Below are 17,578 nucleotides of genomic sequence, written 5' to 3' on the forward strand. Positions count from 1 at the left end.
AAGTACAAGAAATAACTATGACTGCTGATATTTCAGATACATCCGAAAATTAAAGATACATTTTCTGTTGTTTCATTCTTGTTCTGATAAAAATATGTCTGTAATCGTTTGGAATAAGATTTAAATAAATACGATCACTACCTAATTAATATATGTAAAACTTAGAAATAAATAAATTGATCTTTTGTTGAAATTTGATACAAAAAATTTTCAATCTCACATGAGTAAAGCATATAGTCTAAAAGTTAAATATAAAAAAATAGTTAATGAAACTTGATTGTACAAAAAAGTAGAAATTCGACATTATTAAATTTGATTGGAATAAAAATTCTGAAAAAAACTTATTTGAATATTTAAAAAGCAAACTGTAATTAACAGCATGTAGTATGATTGGGTGATAGGAATTTAGAAAATATTTCAAATTTATATTTTTAACTTCTAACAATAATATATTTTAAAACATATTGTCAATAGGTGGATAGACATTATAACATATAAACTATATTTTAAAATATAAGATAAGAATGTTTTTTCTGCTCTTAGCAGTTATATTTCTGTAATCCCATATCAATGATATCATTTTGAAAAAGATTTTTTCTGGCATTTAATGAAAACTGAGGAGAAATGGGATTTCAGAATTAACAGTTTCAAACTGAAGTCTTATCATTTAGAAAATGTATGGCCATGTTTCTCTATATACACTGATATTTGTGTCTAGCACAGAATGATTTCAAATACTTATGCAAATGCCAATGCATTGTAGAATCCTCTAAAATATTATAATATTGTGCAAGCTCATTAAATACAATACAATACTTTATTGTAATAAATAATTTAAAAAAATTATGATACAGATCTTGTGTTATTTCAACTTAAAATTTACAACATCGCATATATTTAACATACTCTATACATTTATACATAAATAAATACTTATTATGATCTTTAAAAAATTACAAATTTTCACATGGGGGATTCTCCAATGATCTCATTTGAAAATGTAGTTTTTAAAACAATGATTCATAACAAATAAATACATTATGCTTAACTCTCGCAGTTTAATTTCATGTCTTGCTTATTTCATCTATTTAATCTAGTTGTGCAGTTTTTTTTTTAATAATAATCTAAATTTAACTATAGAATGCACGCGATGCATGTGTACAATAAAAAAACAGGAGTATCATAGAATATTGCAACATATTCTGCACTTAGTAATTACAGTTGCTTAGGAATAATTACAATTGTTTTAAGGATGCATTGACTCGTATTGGAAATACTTTTCTGTTTTTTTCAGATATTACACTTTTATTAAATTGCGAGTCTAACAAGTGATTGCCTACAAACAATACTTCCCTGTATTCTCGTTTCTTTGGACTATTTCGTCTCTTTCTCTAACAGCATTAAAAATTATCAAAATTCACCGCAATGCTTCTGTAATTAAATTCAGCATTAAGTTTTACTTAATCCCTAAATTGTATTATTGTTCAATATTATATGCATATGGTCGTTTCTTAAATGAACATGAAAAACATAACATAGCATAAAAGATAAAAAAACTCCAAATTACAAAACACATTATGAAACACTTGAATATAATAATGTGATCTTTCTAGAGTGCCTTTTAATGATAAACCACTATAGTATCTAAAATTCTGACCATGGTAACGCTCTGATAATATAATAAGAATAAAATAAACAAGATTAATTTTAAATAATAATGCTCTTTTGTATAATTGCTATTGTATTATATATATTAATATAGGCACTTTCTACAAGTAACTGGAGACCTTTAAAATGTGCAATAAAAATGAAATTTTCAACAACTTTCTTATTATTAAAATCCATTTCTATGTAGGTGCTAAAAATATGTCTTTTTTAAAATAGTAAATTAACTAAGAAAGTCGAATAACTAATTGTTAAATAGAATATACTTATACATATAGTTGTAAGCACACATAGTTTTATTAGTTTTTTGAGACGGTTATGATAAAATTCTCATAATATCTTAACTATAAAAATCGTGTATCATGGTTAATACAAAGTGCAGTTTGTAATCTAAACAGCATTTGTTTTGTTTCTTCATTCATTATACATTTATTGCTCTAAATAGATTTGTAAATTGATAGATTAATTGCACAAGGTGTGATACTTGTTCCAAAAGTTACTTTAATGTACTTGGTAACATTATAGCTTTTAAATGTGATGAAGGAAAATGAAGTTTTGCGATGTAATAAGAAACTTTCATACAATAGAATTCTCATGTAGAAAAAATAAAAAATATTCAACAAACGAAGCTTAAAATATTGAAACTATCTTTTTTAAATTAATGTTGTATGCACAAATCAAGATCCATATAAAAATGCACTGCTAAAATTTAAAAAGAGATAATTAGCAATTTAATTACTTACAAAGCTCATTCAATGATAAGCTTCTACAATTCGTAATCTATCCTCCATCATTTATATATTTATAAATAAAATTTTTTAATAGATGGCCACCATGGTCTATTGTTACTACTTATTGCTATCAGATTATTACACCATGATTTTAATGATTTCGCTCGAATAATACTGATTTGAAATTAATATCAGACTAATGTAATCTTAAATATCGGTTTTTAACATAAAATGAAATTTTCTAATGTAATACATACTTGTTGGTATTAAATGCATAAGATTTGCTGTTCTAGAGAACTATTCAACTTCGATGCTTAACTTATCAACTTTTTAAACTTATTAATTACATCTTGTTCATGGTTTTTAAGGCACCCGATATACATGAAAGGAAATTTGAATGTACAACTTATTGCTCAAGAGAGATTGCCTTATCACTGGAACTTAAAAATCATGAACGAGCGCGAGTTTTTTTTTAAATTCTGACATTTTTTTCGTAATAAATGCAAAATATGACTGCTATATTAAAACAATGTCATATAAAACATTCCTAAAAGTAAAACAACAATATCTGTATTTTATAATCGACCTAATCTATGAAGTATAAAAAATAAATAGCAGTGCTTAATTAATAGCAAGGTACATAATAACACGTATACATAAAATAACATAAAATACATAATATATATAAATAAAATAACTCGAGGAAATTAATATTGCTAACTATAGAAGTTCACCAATATTCCATACAAATAAAACTAGAGGCAGTAAAGTAAAACATTTATATAATTTTTTCAAAAATGATAAATATCTTTCTCAAAAATTGACTAGTACTTGACATATCTTTGATCTAATTTATTAACTAGAATATTTCTGTATGTTTATGCAAATATATGAATGTTGAATAGTGATCTATTTTCCTCTGTGATTTATTTGGCAATAATACTTACTTCGATTCTTACGGAGTTGTTGATGTTAAAAATGTTGGATCAACTGCAGCAACCTTCGCAGTTAAGAATGCATGCATACAGAACAATAAATTCTGCAACTGAGAACATTCCAATTCCTACAAAGAAAAAGAACATGAGGAAATAAATTATTTTTACTTATAACAAATAAATACCTTTGTCTCAATAGCGATACTATCCAACTCTTGAAAATGTAACTTCAGTCTACTTTTTCCATCGTCGCTAGATCCTCTTAATTGTGAAAATTTATAACGCCATACAGTCTCTCCAATATCTTCATAAGAAAGTGTAAAACCTTGAGTCCATTCTAAGGTTAATCCTGCGCTCCTTCCATTAAAAGTAACAGGAAAGGTTTTACTCTATAAGAGAAAATATATTATAATAGAAAATTCTATAAATAATATCTAACGAAATACATAAAAGCTTATTACTAACTTTCAAATGTGTAACAGCTGAACACACTGCAGTATGCCATGCTGCCTCAACTCTTAAGAGTTCTTGTCTAGTTTCAACGCTTAGATATCGTGGAGGTTTACCCGGACTTTGTGCTAAAAAGCAGTGCTGTCTTTCATCTACATTTTCGGACTCTCGCATTACACGAAACATTGTTTGATATACTTTAAAAGTTAATGCACATCGTGACCAATCTCCTATATTACACTAGAAATAAATCATAGTATTTAGTTGTACAATATACACTGTTAATACTTTATTAATACTTACAGGGGGCGTTTCAAATAATAACAAATCGGGTCCTTTCAGTGCTAAAAATCTCGGTCTATAACTCTGCCATGGCTGATTACTATTGCTTACTGCTTCATTAACCCAGCCCATGTATTCTATACGTTCACCGACTCCAAAATTACGATTATATAATTTCATCTGAAAAATAATTATGTAAATTATAAACAAGTATATGGAAATTATAAATAAATGAACTTGGAATATTATGTTTTTCACCTGTAAATGTGTTAATCCTGTAATATTATCAGTTATATACTTTAACCATTGACTCAGAATAGCACTATCATCACAGTGTATTACACCAGTACGTGCACCATTTAATCCTCTTACTTCGAACGCATTTCTTCTTAACTTATCTGTTCCAAAGATGTATCTTGTCACATAAGCCATCATTAATGGAACTGGAATTACAAAAGATTATTAGCTCCCTTAAATAAATAAAGAAGAAACATATCATAAAACATTATTTCAACCTGTTATAACATCTATCCATTTCTTATATTGCATTGAAGTGGCTGATGCATTTGAACTTTGTCTACTATGACCACATCTAGGACTACCACTTTGTCTGTTAGGTGATAACCATTCATCTTCTGAACCTCCATTTGCAACATTATCTAATTTCTCTTCTTTTTCTAAAAATTATATTAATGCAAATAATACAGTGAAATGCAAAAGAAAATAGTTTATATCATAGAATTGAATAAATCATATTTACCATTTTTTTGTAAAAATGGCTTTGCTGCACGATAATGTTTTACTGTCAAAACTACTATATCACCTGCATTTCTCAAAATGTTAACAGCATCATCATGATTACATGCAGTTATATATTCTCCATTTACTATAAAAAAATAAAATTATAACTTTAAATGATATAATTTCCACTGATATTTTAAATGTGGGTTTTACTTTGTAACAATATAGGTGAATAGCTAACATGGAACAATATTTCAAAGGAAGAAACCAATATTGACAGGTCTGACACAAATAGAATAAGCATTCAGGACTACCTATATACAGAAATACAATTCTTATTGATGAAATATCTTTTCATAAAGAAATATCAAAGTTCATATCATTTACATCCATTAATTATGATAAAAAAATATTTAAAAATTATTTAATAATTTATATTTAATGATTACTGAACTTACCTTTAATAATTGCATCTCCTACAAATAGTTGACCACATTCATCAGCTGCCTGACCTTTATAAATTCTAGATATGAGTACAGGAAGTTTATGCTCTGCTCCTCCCTTTATGCTTAATCCTAATCCTCCAACCTTTTGTCTAGTGATTTGCACCATTCTCTCTTTAGCATCTAATGGTGGTTTATTATGATTTGCTGTCTGCTGAAAATCAGTATTACTTTTTATAAATCATACAAATAAGATAGTAATGACATAATATGATGATATTAAACTTTACCTCTAAATCTTCCCTTTGGAGCTTTAAAACTTCCATAGACAGATGTAAACGCATTGGTACTGACTTACTTTTTCCATCACTAACACTCACCATCCCTGTCCTCACCTTTTCAAAGAAAATAAATATTGAAATCTGATTTATTTGAATGAACATTAAATGAAATAATTATCTTGAATTATATAAATATATATTAAAGAGTTGTATACATTTAATTAAATTTTTATATACAAATCCTTCAAATCATATATTTCATATGTACAAATGATATATACATAAAAATCCATTATAAGCAGTTATATATATTATAGGAGTATAATAAAATATTAAACTCATCATTGATAAATTTAGAAAATCAATCCCAGTTTCCATTTGAATTACAAGTATCCCTATATATTAATTAATTAACTGTATCATTCAATTACTTTGTAAATATGCATTCTATTATATAGATATTCCCAAAAATTTACAATTGTTTATTTTTAACTTATAGTACCAAACTTTTTTATATATCTTGATATTCAAATGACTATACAGTTGAAATAAAAAAGAATATGGAACAATATAATTTTTTAATATTATACTATTACATTTATAACATAAATAATTCCTAAAATTTCTGAAAAATTACAATTTTTTTATGATTCATCTATTTCATATTTATATTTCGTTATTTTAAAATAATAATAATCCAAAAATTAACGATAAAATTTGACTGTGGAATAAGTATGTACTGCAATATCCTCTTTCACATTAACAATGTTTGGATTTTAAAAAATTATCAGAAAAACACTAAATTATGTTTAAAATAACTAAGTATATTAATTGCTTACCTTCAGCTTCTGATCAATCTTCTCCTCGATCGGAGTACTCATTTTCGTTGCGTTGATTCTCATTATTTAATATAATTATGCAGCTCATACATACAAGTCCCCGTATTGCCAAACACAAATTTCCGGGGTTAACAAAGTTTCGTAAATTGTTGATATAACAAGTAACATAGCTTTAGACGAATCGTTCGACACAATTGCAAGTACTACTCGAACAATGAAAAGCCAAGATCATATTCTTATTGTTCTTATCAAAAAAAATTCACCAAAGTACTCGCAGAAGATATGTAATCAAGAACTCACGATATTTTAAAATGTGACAAATTTATCGAAAATCGTGATTTTTCAAACCATACCATCGTGACGTTTTAAAACGTTCGGTGAAGTAAAAACCCCGTTAACCGGGACGCAGAAAAATTGGAGTGGGCTAAAAGTAGCTAAAAGCCCGCGGCTGAGGCGCATCGATTTATACACTGCAACGCGCATCGATGGTACCTCGTTTGTTTCAAATCGCGGGAAATACGAAAACAGAATATTTTAGTATATTATTTATATTTCGTTATATTAGTTATTTATATATGATTTGATAAATTCAGTGATAAAATTTTAACATATGTGATATATAAAAAATGTATTGACATAGGATAGCGATAAGAATGATATTCAAATGCAGATAAGTAATATTATGTTTTCTAATCACTGCACATTATCGAAATTTGCTATATTATTTATTAATCATAATTGTACAATAAAATACATTGAATTCCATTCTTTAGGAATTCGAAATAAAAAGTGCATTACACATGCAGCATAGAAAATATAAGATTTTTATTAAGGTATAAGTATTCTAACAGTAGAATAATACACAGTTATATCAAAAAATATCTAAAGAATATATACAATGCAAATTTCTTCGCCGTTTATTGTGCCATTGGGGTTTTATTTATGAACGCATAATTAAACAGAAGAGCGTTCACTTTTTATTAACAATGAATAATAAAATTAATCTACACAATTTCCTTTATAACTTATATTTTCTTTATACAAGTTACTTTATATGATTAGTTTATTAATTATAATTTGCTTTCATCTGTTAAAATAAAAAATTATTTCACATTTTTATAACAATAGCAAAAATTTTATTTCTCCTGCACAATGCTTTATTGTAAGAAAAAATGTGCAATTAATAGACTTAATCAAAAAACACTATCTGCGAAATTACGCATGAAACAACATATAAGCATTCCTCTTTAAATAAATTTAAATACTTTTCACATAAATTTATTATGAAAACATGATTGTTTTTAGAAAATCATAAGATGCATTTATAACTCCCCAACTTATAAATGATCGCATACAATTTAAATGTACACCTTTGTAAAATGATATTACTCTTCTATCTCTTGCGACATATACTTCACGAATAACTGTCATAAATTTCTCAAAATTACCACCTATTTTTGACTGCATATGTATTTTTATTACATTTATAGGATAAAATACAGTACTTGTGAAACCACCAATTAAAGCACCATTAATAAAACTTGTAAATAATGACTCTTGTTCACCAATGTATGTTTTTGATTGTTCTTTGAGAATAAAGAACACGAAATTGGAACAACTATTTCTATATATAATTGGTACTAATCCACGATAACATTCTGATATACCATAATTTTTTAATAAATATTTAAATGCATGCGAAGTATTTTTAAATTTATCATGATACCGCCAATCCTGGAGCAATGTTTGTACTCTTTCAAGGGGCATAAGTATAGCCTCAACAGTACCAGCAAAATGCGCTGCTATTATTCTACTTAATATATCATTATTTGTTAATGTGCACAAACGTTCTTTACAACCTTCATACATACTAAACATTACACTAACCGAAAGAGTTTTCTGACAAAGGGGTGGTAAGATCCCACGGTATAATAATCTTATTCCCTCTTTAGATATCTGACGAAACGCAGTATTGGCTGGAACATCTTCCAAAATCTGTTACAATAACAGAAATTTATTTATTTAATATGTATATTCTGATGTTTAAAATATTACAAAATAATTTATTTTACACATACCTGTCTAAATATAATCTTATTAATAGGAAAAGTAATAGATACATTAATTACTGCAGCACCCCATCCACAAACAAATTCTTTACAATCATTATTATTAAGTGTTAATAATGATCTTAGTGAGACATTTTGTGAAGCGATGTTACTCATATTAATACTTTGCGTAATAATTTGTTCAGACTATAATTTAGTAGCAACCAATCATAATTATATCTTTTACACCATTTCCTCCTTACATCGTCCGAATTAAATAAATCGTTTACCTGTAATTAGTAGGTAAATAATATGATTTCAATATGTAAAACATTTCATTATTATTCATATTATGTAATTTTTATACACCCTGTAACATTTATACGCTCAATATATGTACAATTTTGTAAATATATAACTCACATTTTATGCAATTCATATTCAGCCCATGTCGCTTTATATGTACTATAAATCCGACATAAATATGCTTTTTGGTTCACCAAATTTCCAACTCGCATTTCTTTCTTAAGTACTATGAACAGTACTGATTATTCAAACGTCGGCTTATGTCAAGATTTTAATCTTTAATTTTCTTTTTCTTTGCATAACCAGATACGACACCAATTAGTTATATACATATGTGAACCAATCAAAGTTACAAAATATCAAATTTCAAAATACATTTCTTGATACACATAATCGGAAAAATGTTATTCACAGAATATGAATTACATTTTTATTTATTTGTAAAACATGACCGTAGAAAGGGAGAGAGAGAGAGAAGGCGAGAGGGAGAGAGAAGGCGAGAGAGAGAGAGAGAGAGAGAAAGAGTAGGGGAATTTCTATTGCAATTTGCAATGGAAATGTGACAAAATATTAAATTAACAAAAATTAATTTTTCTTAATAAAATATTAAAATAAAAATATGAATCATGTAAAACATCTGTTTAGATATTTCTAATTGATATTAATTAACATGTAAGCAAAATTGTTTAATATTATTCTATTATTGATCGATTATAGATATTAAGATTTCTGAACATAAAAACATGTAAATATATCTATGTGTATGTGTGTGTGTCGTATCCACATGTATACAAGATCCATTTCTTATATTGTACATGAGTTCAATTTTTCGTAATGGTAGTAGCATAGAATTAAACTTTGTCCTAATTTCATAAAAGTTGATTACTTCTTTTCTGTTTTGTCTTAAATTTTATTTTAGGGTGTAAAAATAATTTCTAAGTTCATTTTATTATATTGGAAATAAATATTTCGTAAAATTTGTGTATTAACGTGAATTTTGAAAATGCTCCGAATTACAAATTATATTGGACTAAAACCCTCAAATTTTATTAAAATTATTAACTCGAATGCCAGGTAAATTGTTCTTCTTCGAAATATAATAATACATTAGCATTTTTATGCTATTGTTAAAGGTATGTGTCATATAAAAGTATCCAACAATTATCTGTCAGAAAATAGCAGACTGCTCTGCACATTCTATATATTTCACATTTTCTGACACTTTCTAAAATAATTGGCAAAAATTATTTTGTGTATGTTAATTAAATTATTATTAAGTTATTATATATGAATTTATAAATTTGTATTTCAACTATTTATATTTATGTAAAATATGTTAACTAGTTGGACTTTGGATAAATATGATATATATATATGTAAACGGAATGTATATTTTGACTTGATAAGATGATACTTAGATACATAAAAATTAAAAACAGTTGTTATTCATACAATTTGATGAATAACAGACAAATTCAATCAATAATCATCAATTTCATTATTATATGCAACTATAATATATTTATATAAATAATTTTTAAAAATGCAATAAATATTATCAATACATTATATATAAAAAAAGTTAATAATATGTATATATATATATCTATCTGTGATATAAAAGTGACAAAAAAATTATGTAATTGAATCCTTAATTTAAAATTTAATCTAAGTAATAAATTATTTGATATTTACTTATCTAATATGACGTATTTTAGATGTTTTGCAACACAAGCTGCTGTAAAAAATGCACCCGAAGAAAAGCAGGAAAAAAATATAGATTCAAAATCTCAATCTTTTGTTAAGAATATTTTCCTTGGTCAATTAGAGACTACTCAAACATTTCCATTTCCAGATGTTTTGAATGAAGAACAACTTGACACATTAAAATTAATAATAGATCCCATAGAAAAATTTTTTGAGGTAACAAGGTTCTAACAAAAATGTGAGAAACCTCTCAGAAATTTAGCAATTTAATTTAAATTTTTATTCTTTTAGAAAGTAAATGATCCAATGAAGAATGATGAAAATGCATCGATAGATGGAAAAATTTTACAGACAATGTGGGAGCTTGGAGTATTTAGTCTCCAAGTTCCTCAGAAATATGGTGGACTAGGATTAACTAATACGCAATATAGTAGATGTGTTGAAATATGTGGATATCACGACTTAGGTATTAGTATTGTGTTAGGTGCACATCAAAGTATAGGGTTCAAGGTATATATTTATTTATTTATTTATTTATGATATCCCATATAAAAATAATAATTTAAATAATTTAATTTAATCCATATAGGCTATACTTTTATATGGTACCCCAGAACAAAAAGAAAAATATCTTCCAAGAGTTTGCAGTGGAGATTATGCAGCATTTTGCCTCACAGAACCAAGCAGTGGTTCAGATGCTGGCTCAATTCGTTCTCGTGCAATAAAGTCAACAGATGGCTCACATTATGTCTTAAATGGCAATAAAATTTGGATATCAAATGGTGGTTTAGCAGAAATAATGACAGTTTTTGCACAAGTCCCTATGAAAGATCCAAAAACTGGTGAAACTAAGGATAAAGTTACAGCATTTATTGTTGAAAAATCCTTTGGTGGGGTAACAAGCGGGCCACCAGAAAAAAAGATGGGTATTAAATGTAGTAATACAGCAGAAATAAATTTTGAAAACGTTAAAATACCAGCAGAGAATGTTATAAGGAGCGAAGGACAAGGTTTCTCGGTATAAGTAGATTTTAATAAAATTTTTTTACGAATTGTTTAAACAATATTTATTAAACACTTTGTATTTTATCAGGTTGCAATGAATGTTTTAAATAATGGTCGATTTGGTATGGCTGCTGCTCTTTCCGGAACTATGCGTTATTGTATCAAAAAAGCAGTGGAACATGCAACACAACGAGTACAATTTGGACACACGATAGATTATTACGGAGGTATACAGGAAAAATTAGGCCATATGGCGATGTTACACTATGTAGCTGAGAGTCTTGCATATTCAATTGCGGGAAACATGGATAATGGAAGTCAGGATTATTATTTGGAAGCTGCAATTTCTAAAGTGAGATTCTAGTACAAAAAAAATAAAATTTAGTAATTTGTTTATTTTTTTAGTTCAAAATAATTGTTTCAGTGTTTTGCATCGGAAGCTGCATGGTGGGTTTGTGACGAAGCTATTCAAATACTCGGTGGAATGGGATATATGAAAGATACTGGTCTCGAACGAGTTCTGCGAGATTTACGTGTCTTTAGAATTTTTGAAGGAACCAATGATGTCCTCCGTATTTTTGTTGTACTTTCTGGGCTTCAATCTGCAGGCATACATTTGCGACAAATAATGTCAGCATTTAAAATTCCTACCATCAATTTGGGATTGATCTTTGAAGAACTAAGCAAAAGAGCTATGCGAACAATTGGGTTGTCATCAACGCGTAATCTTATGCACTTAGTTCATCCTAATTTAGACAAAAGTGCTGCATTGTGTGCTAAGGTTTATATTAATTCATAGTACTTTGACATAAATATATTAATATTTAATTGATATTGATTGATTTTTGCAGAGCATAGAAACTTTTGGTCAAAGTATAGAAAGTGCCATTGTCAGATATGGACCAAATAATATTGTGGAGCAACAATTTGTTCTTAACAGATTAGCTCAAGCAGCATTTGATATATACACTATGGCTATTGTATTAAGCAGAGCAACTACATCTGCAAACAAAAAACTTCCAAGTATGGAGCATGAACTTCTTATGGCAGAAACTTGGTGTTCTGTGGTAAGCATATAATCTTATTGATATATACTCAATTTTTATTTTCATATTATTTTATATATATATATCTTATTTATATTTTATACTTTATTGTTATTAAATTAACTATTATATTATAGGCATCCCGTCGTGCGAATTCTAATTTGAAATTTGATAAACAATTAAATGTATTTACTAATTTAACCAAAATTTCAAAGAACATGTGTGATGCCGGTGGATGTGTTCAACTAAACCCATTATGTTTTTAATGATACGTTCAGACATTGAATAATTAACGTACAATAATTAACGACTTATATAATATTAGAAATATTAAATCTGTAACAATACTGAAATTTTTTTGATATTTTTACACAAAAGAGATATTGTAAATAAACTGTTATAAAGAATATACACATGAAAGAAGATGCTGTTTATTTTTCATTAAATCTCACAAAATAGTGAATTGAATGCTTAAGAAATAGAGTAATGTACAATAAGTTTGTGTGTGGAGGTTTTTTTTATAATAAATTAAATGCAAGTAGAATTTTTCTGTATCATACATTTAAAAATGTTTGATAACATTCCTCCTATTTACGTTTTCATTAAATGCGATATTAAATATAAAAAAAAAGTACCATAGTATTTTAATTTATAATTAACATTAACTCCTGATTATCTTCTTTTAATCGTAATATAAATGCACAATTTAACAATATCACAACATTACACAAAGGTAAGAATATACTTTCTGATCATTTCTTTATCTGTCTATAATATGGAAGCACATAGAGAATATAGCCATTGTATGATTTAACTTTTACAGCATCCATATAAGACATTAATAACATTAATCGTTAGGTGAAGTACATGCAAAAACAAAATTTGTGTATTTCGTATTATAAGAAGTATTACACTTAAGTTTGAGATTCAAATTATCAATTTTTTCTTTAGAATTTACAAAACGGAAACTATCATTAATTACATATATATTCAACGTTTTTGACTGTATAAAAATCAGTAATGAAATAATATTTAATACTTGTTCTTCCAGCATCTAAAAGTTTACAACTTTTTAGAACTTGATAATAAATGTATTGCATTTCAACTATACATTGGCAGTGTTTTTCTCCAATTCATGATAATTAGTGATAAACCAATTTGAGTCTCAAACTTTAAGCTATTTAAAATATTTAACATGTATAATAAATGCCATTCAAACGCAAATAAAGTGGTATGAAACTATTATGATGAGGTATGATTTTATTATTGAATGTTTAGAACATGAAATTGGAAAGAATTTATCATTACTGACAGATACAACTGTGATCCATAACTTTTCAGAAAAATAGAATATTAGATTATTTCTTAGTGTTTGTGTTACTCCAGGTATGCAATCTTATCTTTAAAAACATATGAATTCTATAACACAAACTCACAATCTGTTAATATATGTATTTGTGTGTTTCCCCTATGTACTATACCTTATGGTCTAATAAGCCTTTATAAGAATATTAGTAAATATACTATCACAAATAAAAAGAAGCACTAATAAAGTCAAATAAGAATCAATATATTAAAGTGTATAAACGAAGAACGATTTTATGATCAATATAATAATTTTTTAATACCATTATCATCTGATAAATTCTCCACTCTTCCACATTACTTTTAGTTTTTATATCACAACCCTGATATTCCTTTATAAGAAAATAACATTGTTTGTATTTTATTAAGTTGTCGACAATGTAATGAGTCAACTTGAATTCATTGGAATAAAACTGACTCAAATATTGTCTAATTAATGTATTGATAATTTGTTTCCTGAGAAATATTTTTACGACTTTATGATCCGTCTATCTATCATGTTTCTACGAAAATAATAACAATGGAAATACAATTTTCTGTATATATTTTTTAATACACAAAAATGTGTTATATCTTAATATCCTAAGTGATAATATTTTATAAATGTGAATAGGAATTGTATTTTAATTAATTCTTTCTGTACATGTAAATTATCGTTTAAATTAGGGCATTTGTAAAACAATATACTCAAAAATTACTTTCCAAAACATGTGCTGTTCTATTATTTTATGTTTAAGTAAAATCCTTCTTTCGTTGCATGTTGTTACTCCACATAAATTACCTTCATAAGAAACTGCATATGTAGTGAACTAATTAATAATATAAAATATTATCTGTAATTATGATTCTTTTTAATATGAAATTTATAAATATAATTATAAGAACTTCCAAGTACAAAGTAGTAAATGATAGGGAAATAAAGTTTGTTAATGATTGAGATTAGCTCTAATTAAAATACTAATTTTACAGGAAATACATGGAATTCATAGCAATAAAATAAACATCACATGACTGAAAATTAGTTTTATATTTTTTATGCTATCTTATATTTAGCTGCTCAAAAAGATATGAAAGGGCTTTAATCTTTCATTAATACCATTTTAATATTATTTTCACGATATTTATAGCACACAAATCACAATAGAAGTAGAATATATTTGTTTTAAATTTAACATGATAAAATTAATTATTTGAATAAATCATCAATTTTATATAACTTTATATAAATTGTTTTTTATAATACTTCAAATATATATGAAAGAGATATCTATACATAATAAAAAAAATACACTACTATAAATCAAGCTATGTATTATTCTATATTAAAAATTTAAGATCAAAACTTATTAACTTAAAAATCAATGATTTTGTATCATTAGTTACCACATATGTACTTACAAGCTTATAGATTTTTAATGACACAGTATCACTACCTGGAGTAACTTAGAAGAGTTAGAAAAGCTAACCCTGTGCTATAGACAAGTTTTTAAATATTTGTCCATTCCAAGCAACTGAGATACAATAATGCTGCAATAACTGAACTAAAAGTTCTCGCTCATCCAACATTTCTATATGTTCGATTCGACTACGGTCATCTAGAGGCAGTGAATCATAGACCTCTACCATTGTCCATGCATTAGAGCCTTCCCAACTGTTTATTGTAAAGCTGAAATGTACATTTTTAAGTTGTATTTTTGATAAAATGGTTATTACTTTTAAGGTAATACACAAAGGAAATATAACAAAATTAGAGTACCGTCTTTGTTGAGTTTCCAAAGATTCACAATCTTCTACACCTGCCAACAAACATCCACGACTACGTAGATTGGACAACATAACTTGACCAAATTTATCCTTCATGTTCACTTGCTCGTAATTAACAAAAATACTATTTGGAAACTTTCCAGCAAGCCATTTTAATAATGCAGAAACTGCACTTGTGTCTATATATACTAAGACACATTCTGCAAGGAACATGGTTGGAAGATTAAAATTAACTTCTGCTTGTGTTAACTTATTAACAAGTTCAGATATGTGTCGCAGATCTATTCCCACCAAGTGATAATTGGCAGCATGTAGATCTGTTGTTGAAAACCTAATTTCTCCATCTGCAAAGTGAACTCTAACTAAAAAGAATCTATATATAAAGACAAAAATTACAGAATTAAATATACTCTACCTTCTGTATTTAACATATCGATTAATTGTTTATGTTTTTTGATGTGATAACATTTTCGAGCAGTAATGTTAGGAAAATCAAGTTCGATAAAATTTGCTGGACACTTTCCTGCTTCTTTAAGTCTCCAATAGAGAGTATCAAATCCAGCACCCAAGTTTATAACTTGCCCCTTTTCACCAGATAGCTACATTTGTCATAAATTAATGTTATCTGTGTGTTATAGGTAAACTTATTTAGGTGTATACATTTATATTAATAATTTATGTTTATTTTATAATATAAAATTGAGATATATATTATTATATATATATAAATAATGAAACTAAAATATTCATCCTATCATGATATTCACATTCTTTATTCCGCGTAAATTAATGATTATAAAAGTTAATAAACGATTATAATGATTGTGTACATAGCTGCATATACATAGATTGCCTACGATTCTAATTAATTATAGTAGTTAAAGAAGAAAAATAAAAGTATTTCTATCTTTTATTAACTAAAAAGAGACGGAAGATCGTTTAATAATTATAAACACAATTTTCAATTGTTCGTTATTTTTATAGAAAAAGATGCGTTGTCTGCACTAGATTAACCTATTTTAATGTTTCATGGTAAAAGGAGAACTTTGGAAATTAGGACAGGGCCTCGGCCAGGTCAAGGTTTCCGGCATTGTATGTCCTTTGCTACTCAAATCAGCTGTATCCCGGATTGTTTCTATTATGTTCTAGGTTATGCGAATTTTGAAATTGCAATAGTGAAATTCAAAGAAAGCGGAATTAAATACCTTAAGGAATTTGTCAACGAACACTTCAATCCCCTTTACTCTTGCGTAATAACCACGATTGATTTCCGGAGCTTTCCGACCAGGTTGTTTTACGAAAAAGTTAATAAATGGATCGGACCAGTAACCAAGTTGAACCGCATATCTTTTACACTCACTTGCATCGTCATTAGTGGCCTGTATGGCCTCATCATCAGCCATATCTTTGATCATTACACCAATTTTGGTTCACTTCAGTTATGATAAATCATTATTCGACGTTTTCTTTATGAGAAACCGTTACTTGTCACTCATAGAAAACTGCACAAGCGACCATACTGCTTAAGACTGTGTAGAGATTGCCGTAGATTCGCATCTACTTGCGGCGCAAGCTTGCGCCTGCTGTGCGGGTTATCTGACAGTAGGGGTATCCCCTAACCATCAACTTATACCTTAATAGATATTGTACATATGTGTAGAAAATATTAATGTATCTCATTATAGCTTACTATTGTGTATGACTTATTTTATTTACAATATCCATTAATACCGTTAATTATACATGAGCTAAATTAATCAATACAATTTCCACATGTTTCCTGAAAATATTTTGTACAAAAAACGAAATCAATAATTATAACTAATATTGAATAAAATACTCTTCCTTTTATACCATCTTTATTTATTAGATATTAAGTGAAAACAGTATGTAATTTCAATAGTATGGGTAATTATTTATGTATCATAAATATTAAATAAATACAGTAAAGGATAATTTAATTAATATAA

At 27.0% G+C, this 17,578-nt stretch overlaps 4 protein-coding genes across 5 annotated transcripts; 1 reads left to right on the forward strand and 3 right to left on the reverse strand.

Annotated features, from left to right (window-relative positions):
• Positions 1-671: 671 nt before the first annotated feature.
• Positions 672-6,825, reverse strand: LOC100740247 (gamma-1-syntrophin). 2 transcript variants are annotated; one of them, XM_012394345.3, is made up of 10 exons: positions 6,368-6,825; positions 5,538-5,642; positions 5,263-5,461; positions 4,824-4,949; positions 4,579-4,740; positions 4,322-4,506; positions 4,085-4,243; positions 3,797-4,021; positions 3,517-3,720; positions 672-3,459 (listed from the first exon to the last, which is right to left on the reverse strand). In XM_012394345.3, exons 1-10 carry the CDS (start codon positions 6,428-6,430, stop codon positions 3,352-3,354), a joined length of 1,536 nt encoding a protein of 511 aa, XP_012249768.1. In that variant the 5' UTR covers positions 6,431-6,825; the 3' UTR covers positions 672-3,351. The 2 variants fall into 2 exon arrangements, with proteins under 2 accessions (XP_012249768.1, XP_012249769.1); XM_012394346.3 differs by having other exon boundaries at positions 5,263-5,458; positions 6,368-6,824.
• Positions 6,826-7,510: 685 nt separating this feature from the next.
• LOC105682113 (solute carrier family 25 member 51) lies at positions 7,511-9,166 on the reverse strand. Its single transcript, XM_012394357.3, has 3 exons — positions 8,839-9,166; positions 8,446-8,705; positions 7,511-8,362 (listed from the first exon to the last, which is right to left on the reverse strand). The coding sequence occupies exons 2-3, from the start codon at positions 8,590-8,592 to the stop codon at positions 7,649-7,651; spliced, it is 861 nt and encodes a 286-aa protein (XP_012249780.1). The 5' UTR covers positions 8,593-8,705; positions 8,839-9,166; the 3' UTR covers positions 7,511-7,648.
• Positions 9,167-9,467: 301 nt separating this feature from the next.
• On the forward strand, positions 9,468-13,023 carry LOC100747671 (very long-chain specific acyl-CoA dehydrogenase, mitochondrial). The gene is made up of 8 exons (XM_003485818.4): positions 9,468-9,795; positions 10,440-10,644; positions 10,720-10,938; positions 11,018-11,446; positions 11,522-11,785; positions 11,858-12,214; positions 12,285-12,500; positions 12,617-13,023. The coding sequence occupies exons 1-8, from the start codon at positions 9,725-9,727 to the stop codon at positions 12,743-12,745; spliced, it is 1,890 nt and encodes a 629-aa protein (XP_003485866.2). The 5' UTR covers positions 9,468-9,724; the 3' UTR covers positions 12,746-13,023.
• Positions 13,024-15,138: 2,115 nt separating this feature from the next.
• Positions 15,139-17,181, reverse strand: LOC100740367 (leucine carboxyl methyltransferase 1). The gene is made up of 4 exons (XM_003485758.4): positions 16,814-17,181; positions 16,024-16,207; positions 15,601-15,952; positions 15,139-15,510 (listed from the first exon to the last, which is right to left on the reverse strand). Exons 1-4 carry the CDS (start codon positions 17,021-17,023, stop codon positions 15,306-15,308), a joined length of 951 nt encoding a protein of 316 aa, XP_003485806.1. The 5' UTR covers positions 17,024-17,181; the 3' UTR covers positions 15,139-15,305.
• Between the last annotated feature and the right edge of the window lie 397 nt (positions 17,182-17,578).

The sequence above is a fragment of the Bombus impatiens genome, unplaced genomic scaffold (assembly GCF_000188095.3).
Source record: "Bombus impatiens unplaced genomic scaffold, BIMP_2.2 scf_0080, whole genome shotgun sequence".
In the NCBI taxonomy this organism is placed as follows: Eukaryota; Metazoa; Arthropoda; class Insecta; order Hymenoptera; family Apidae; genus Bombus; species Bombus impatiens.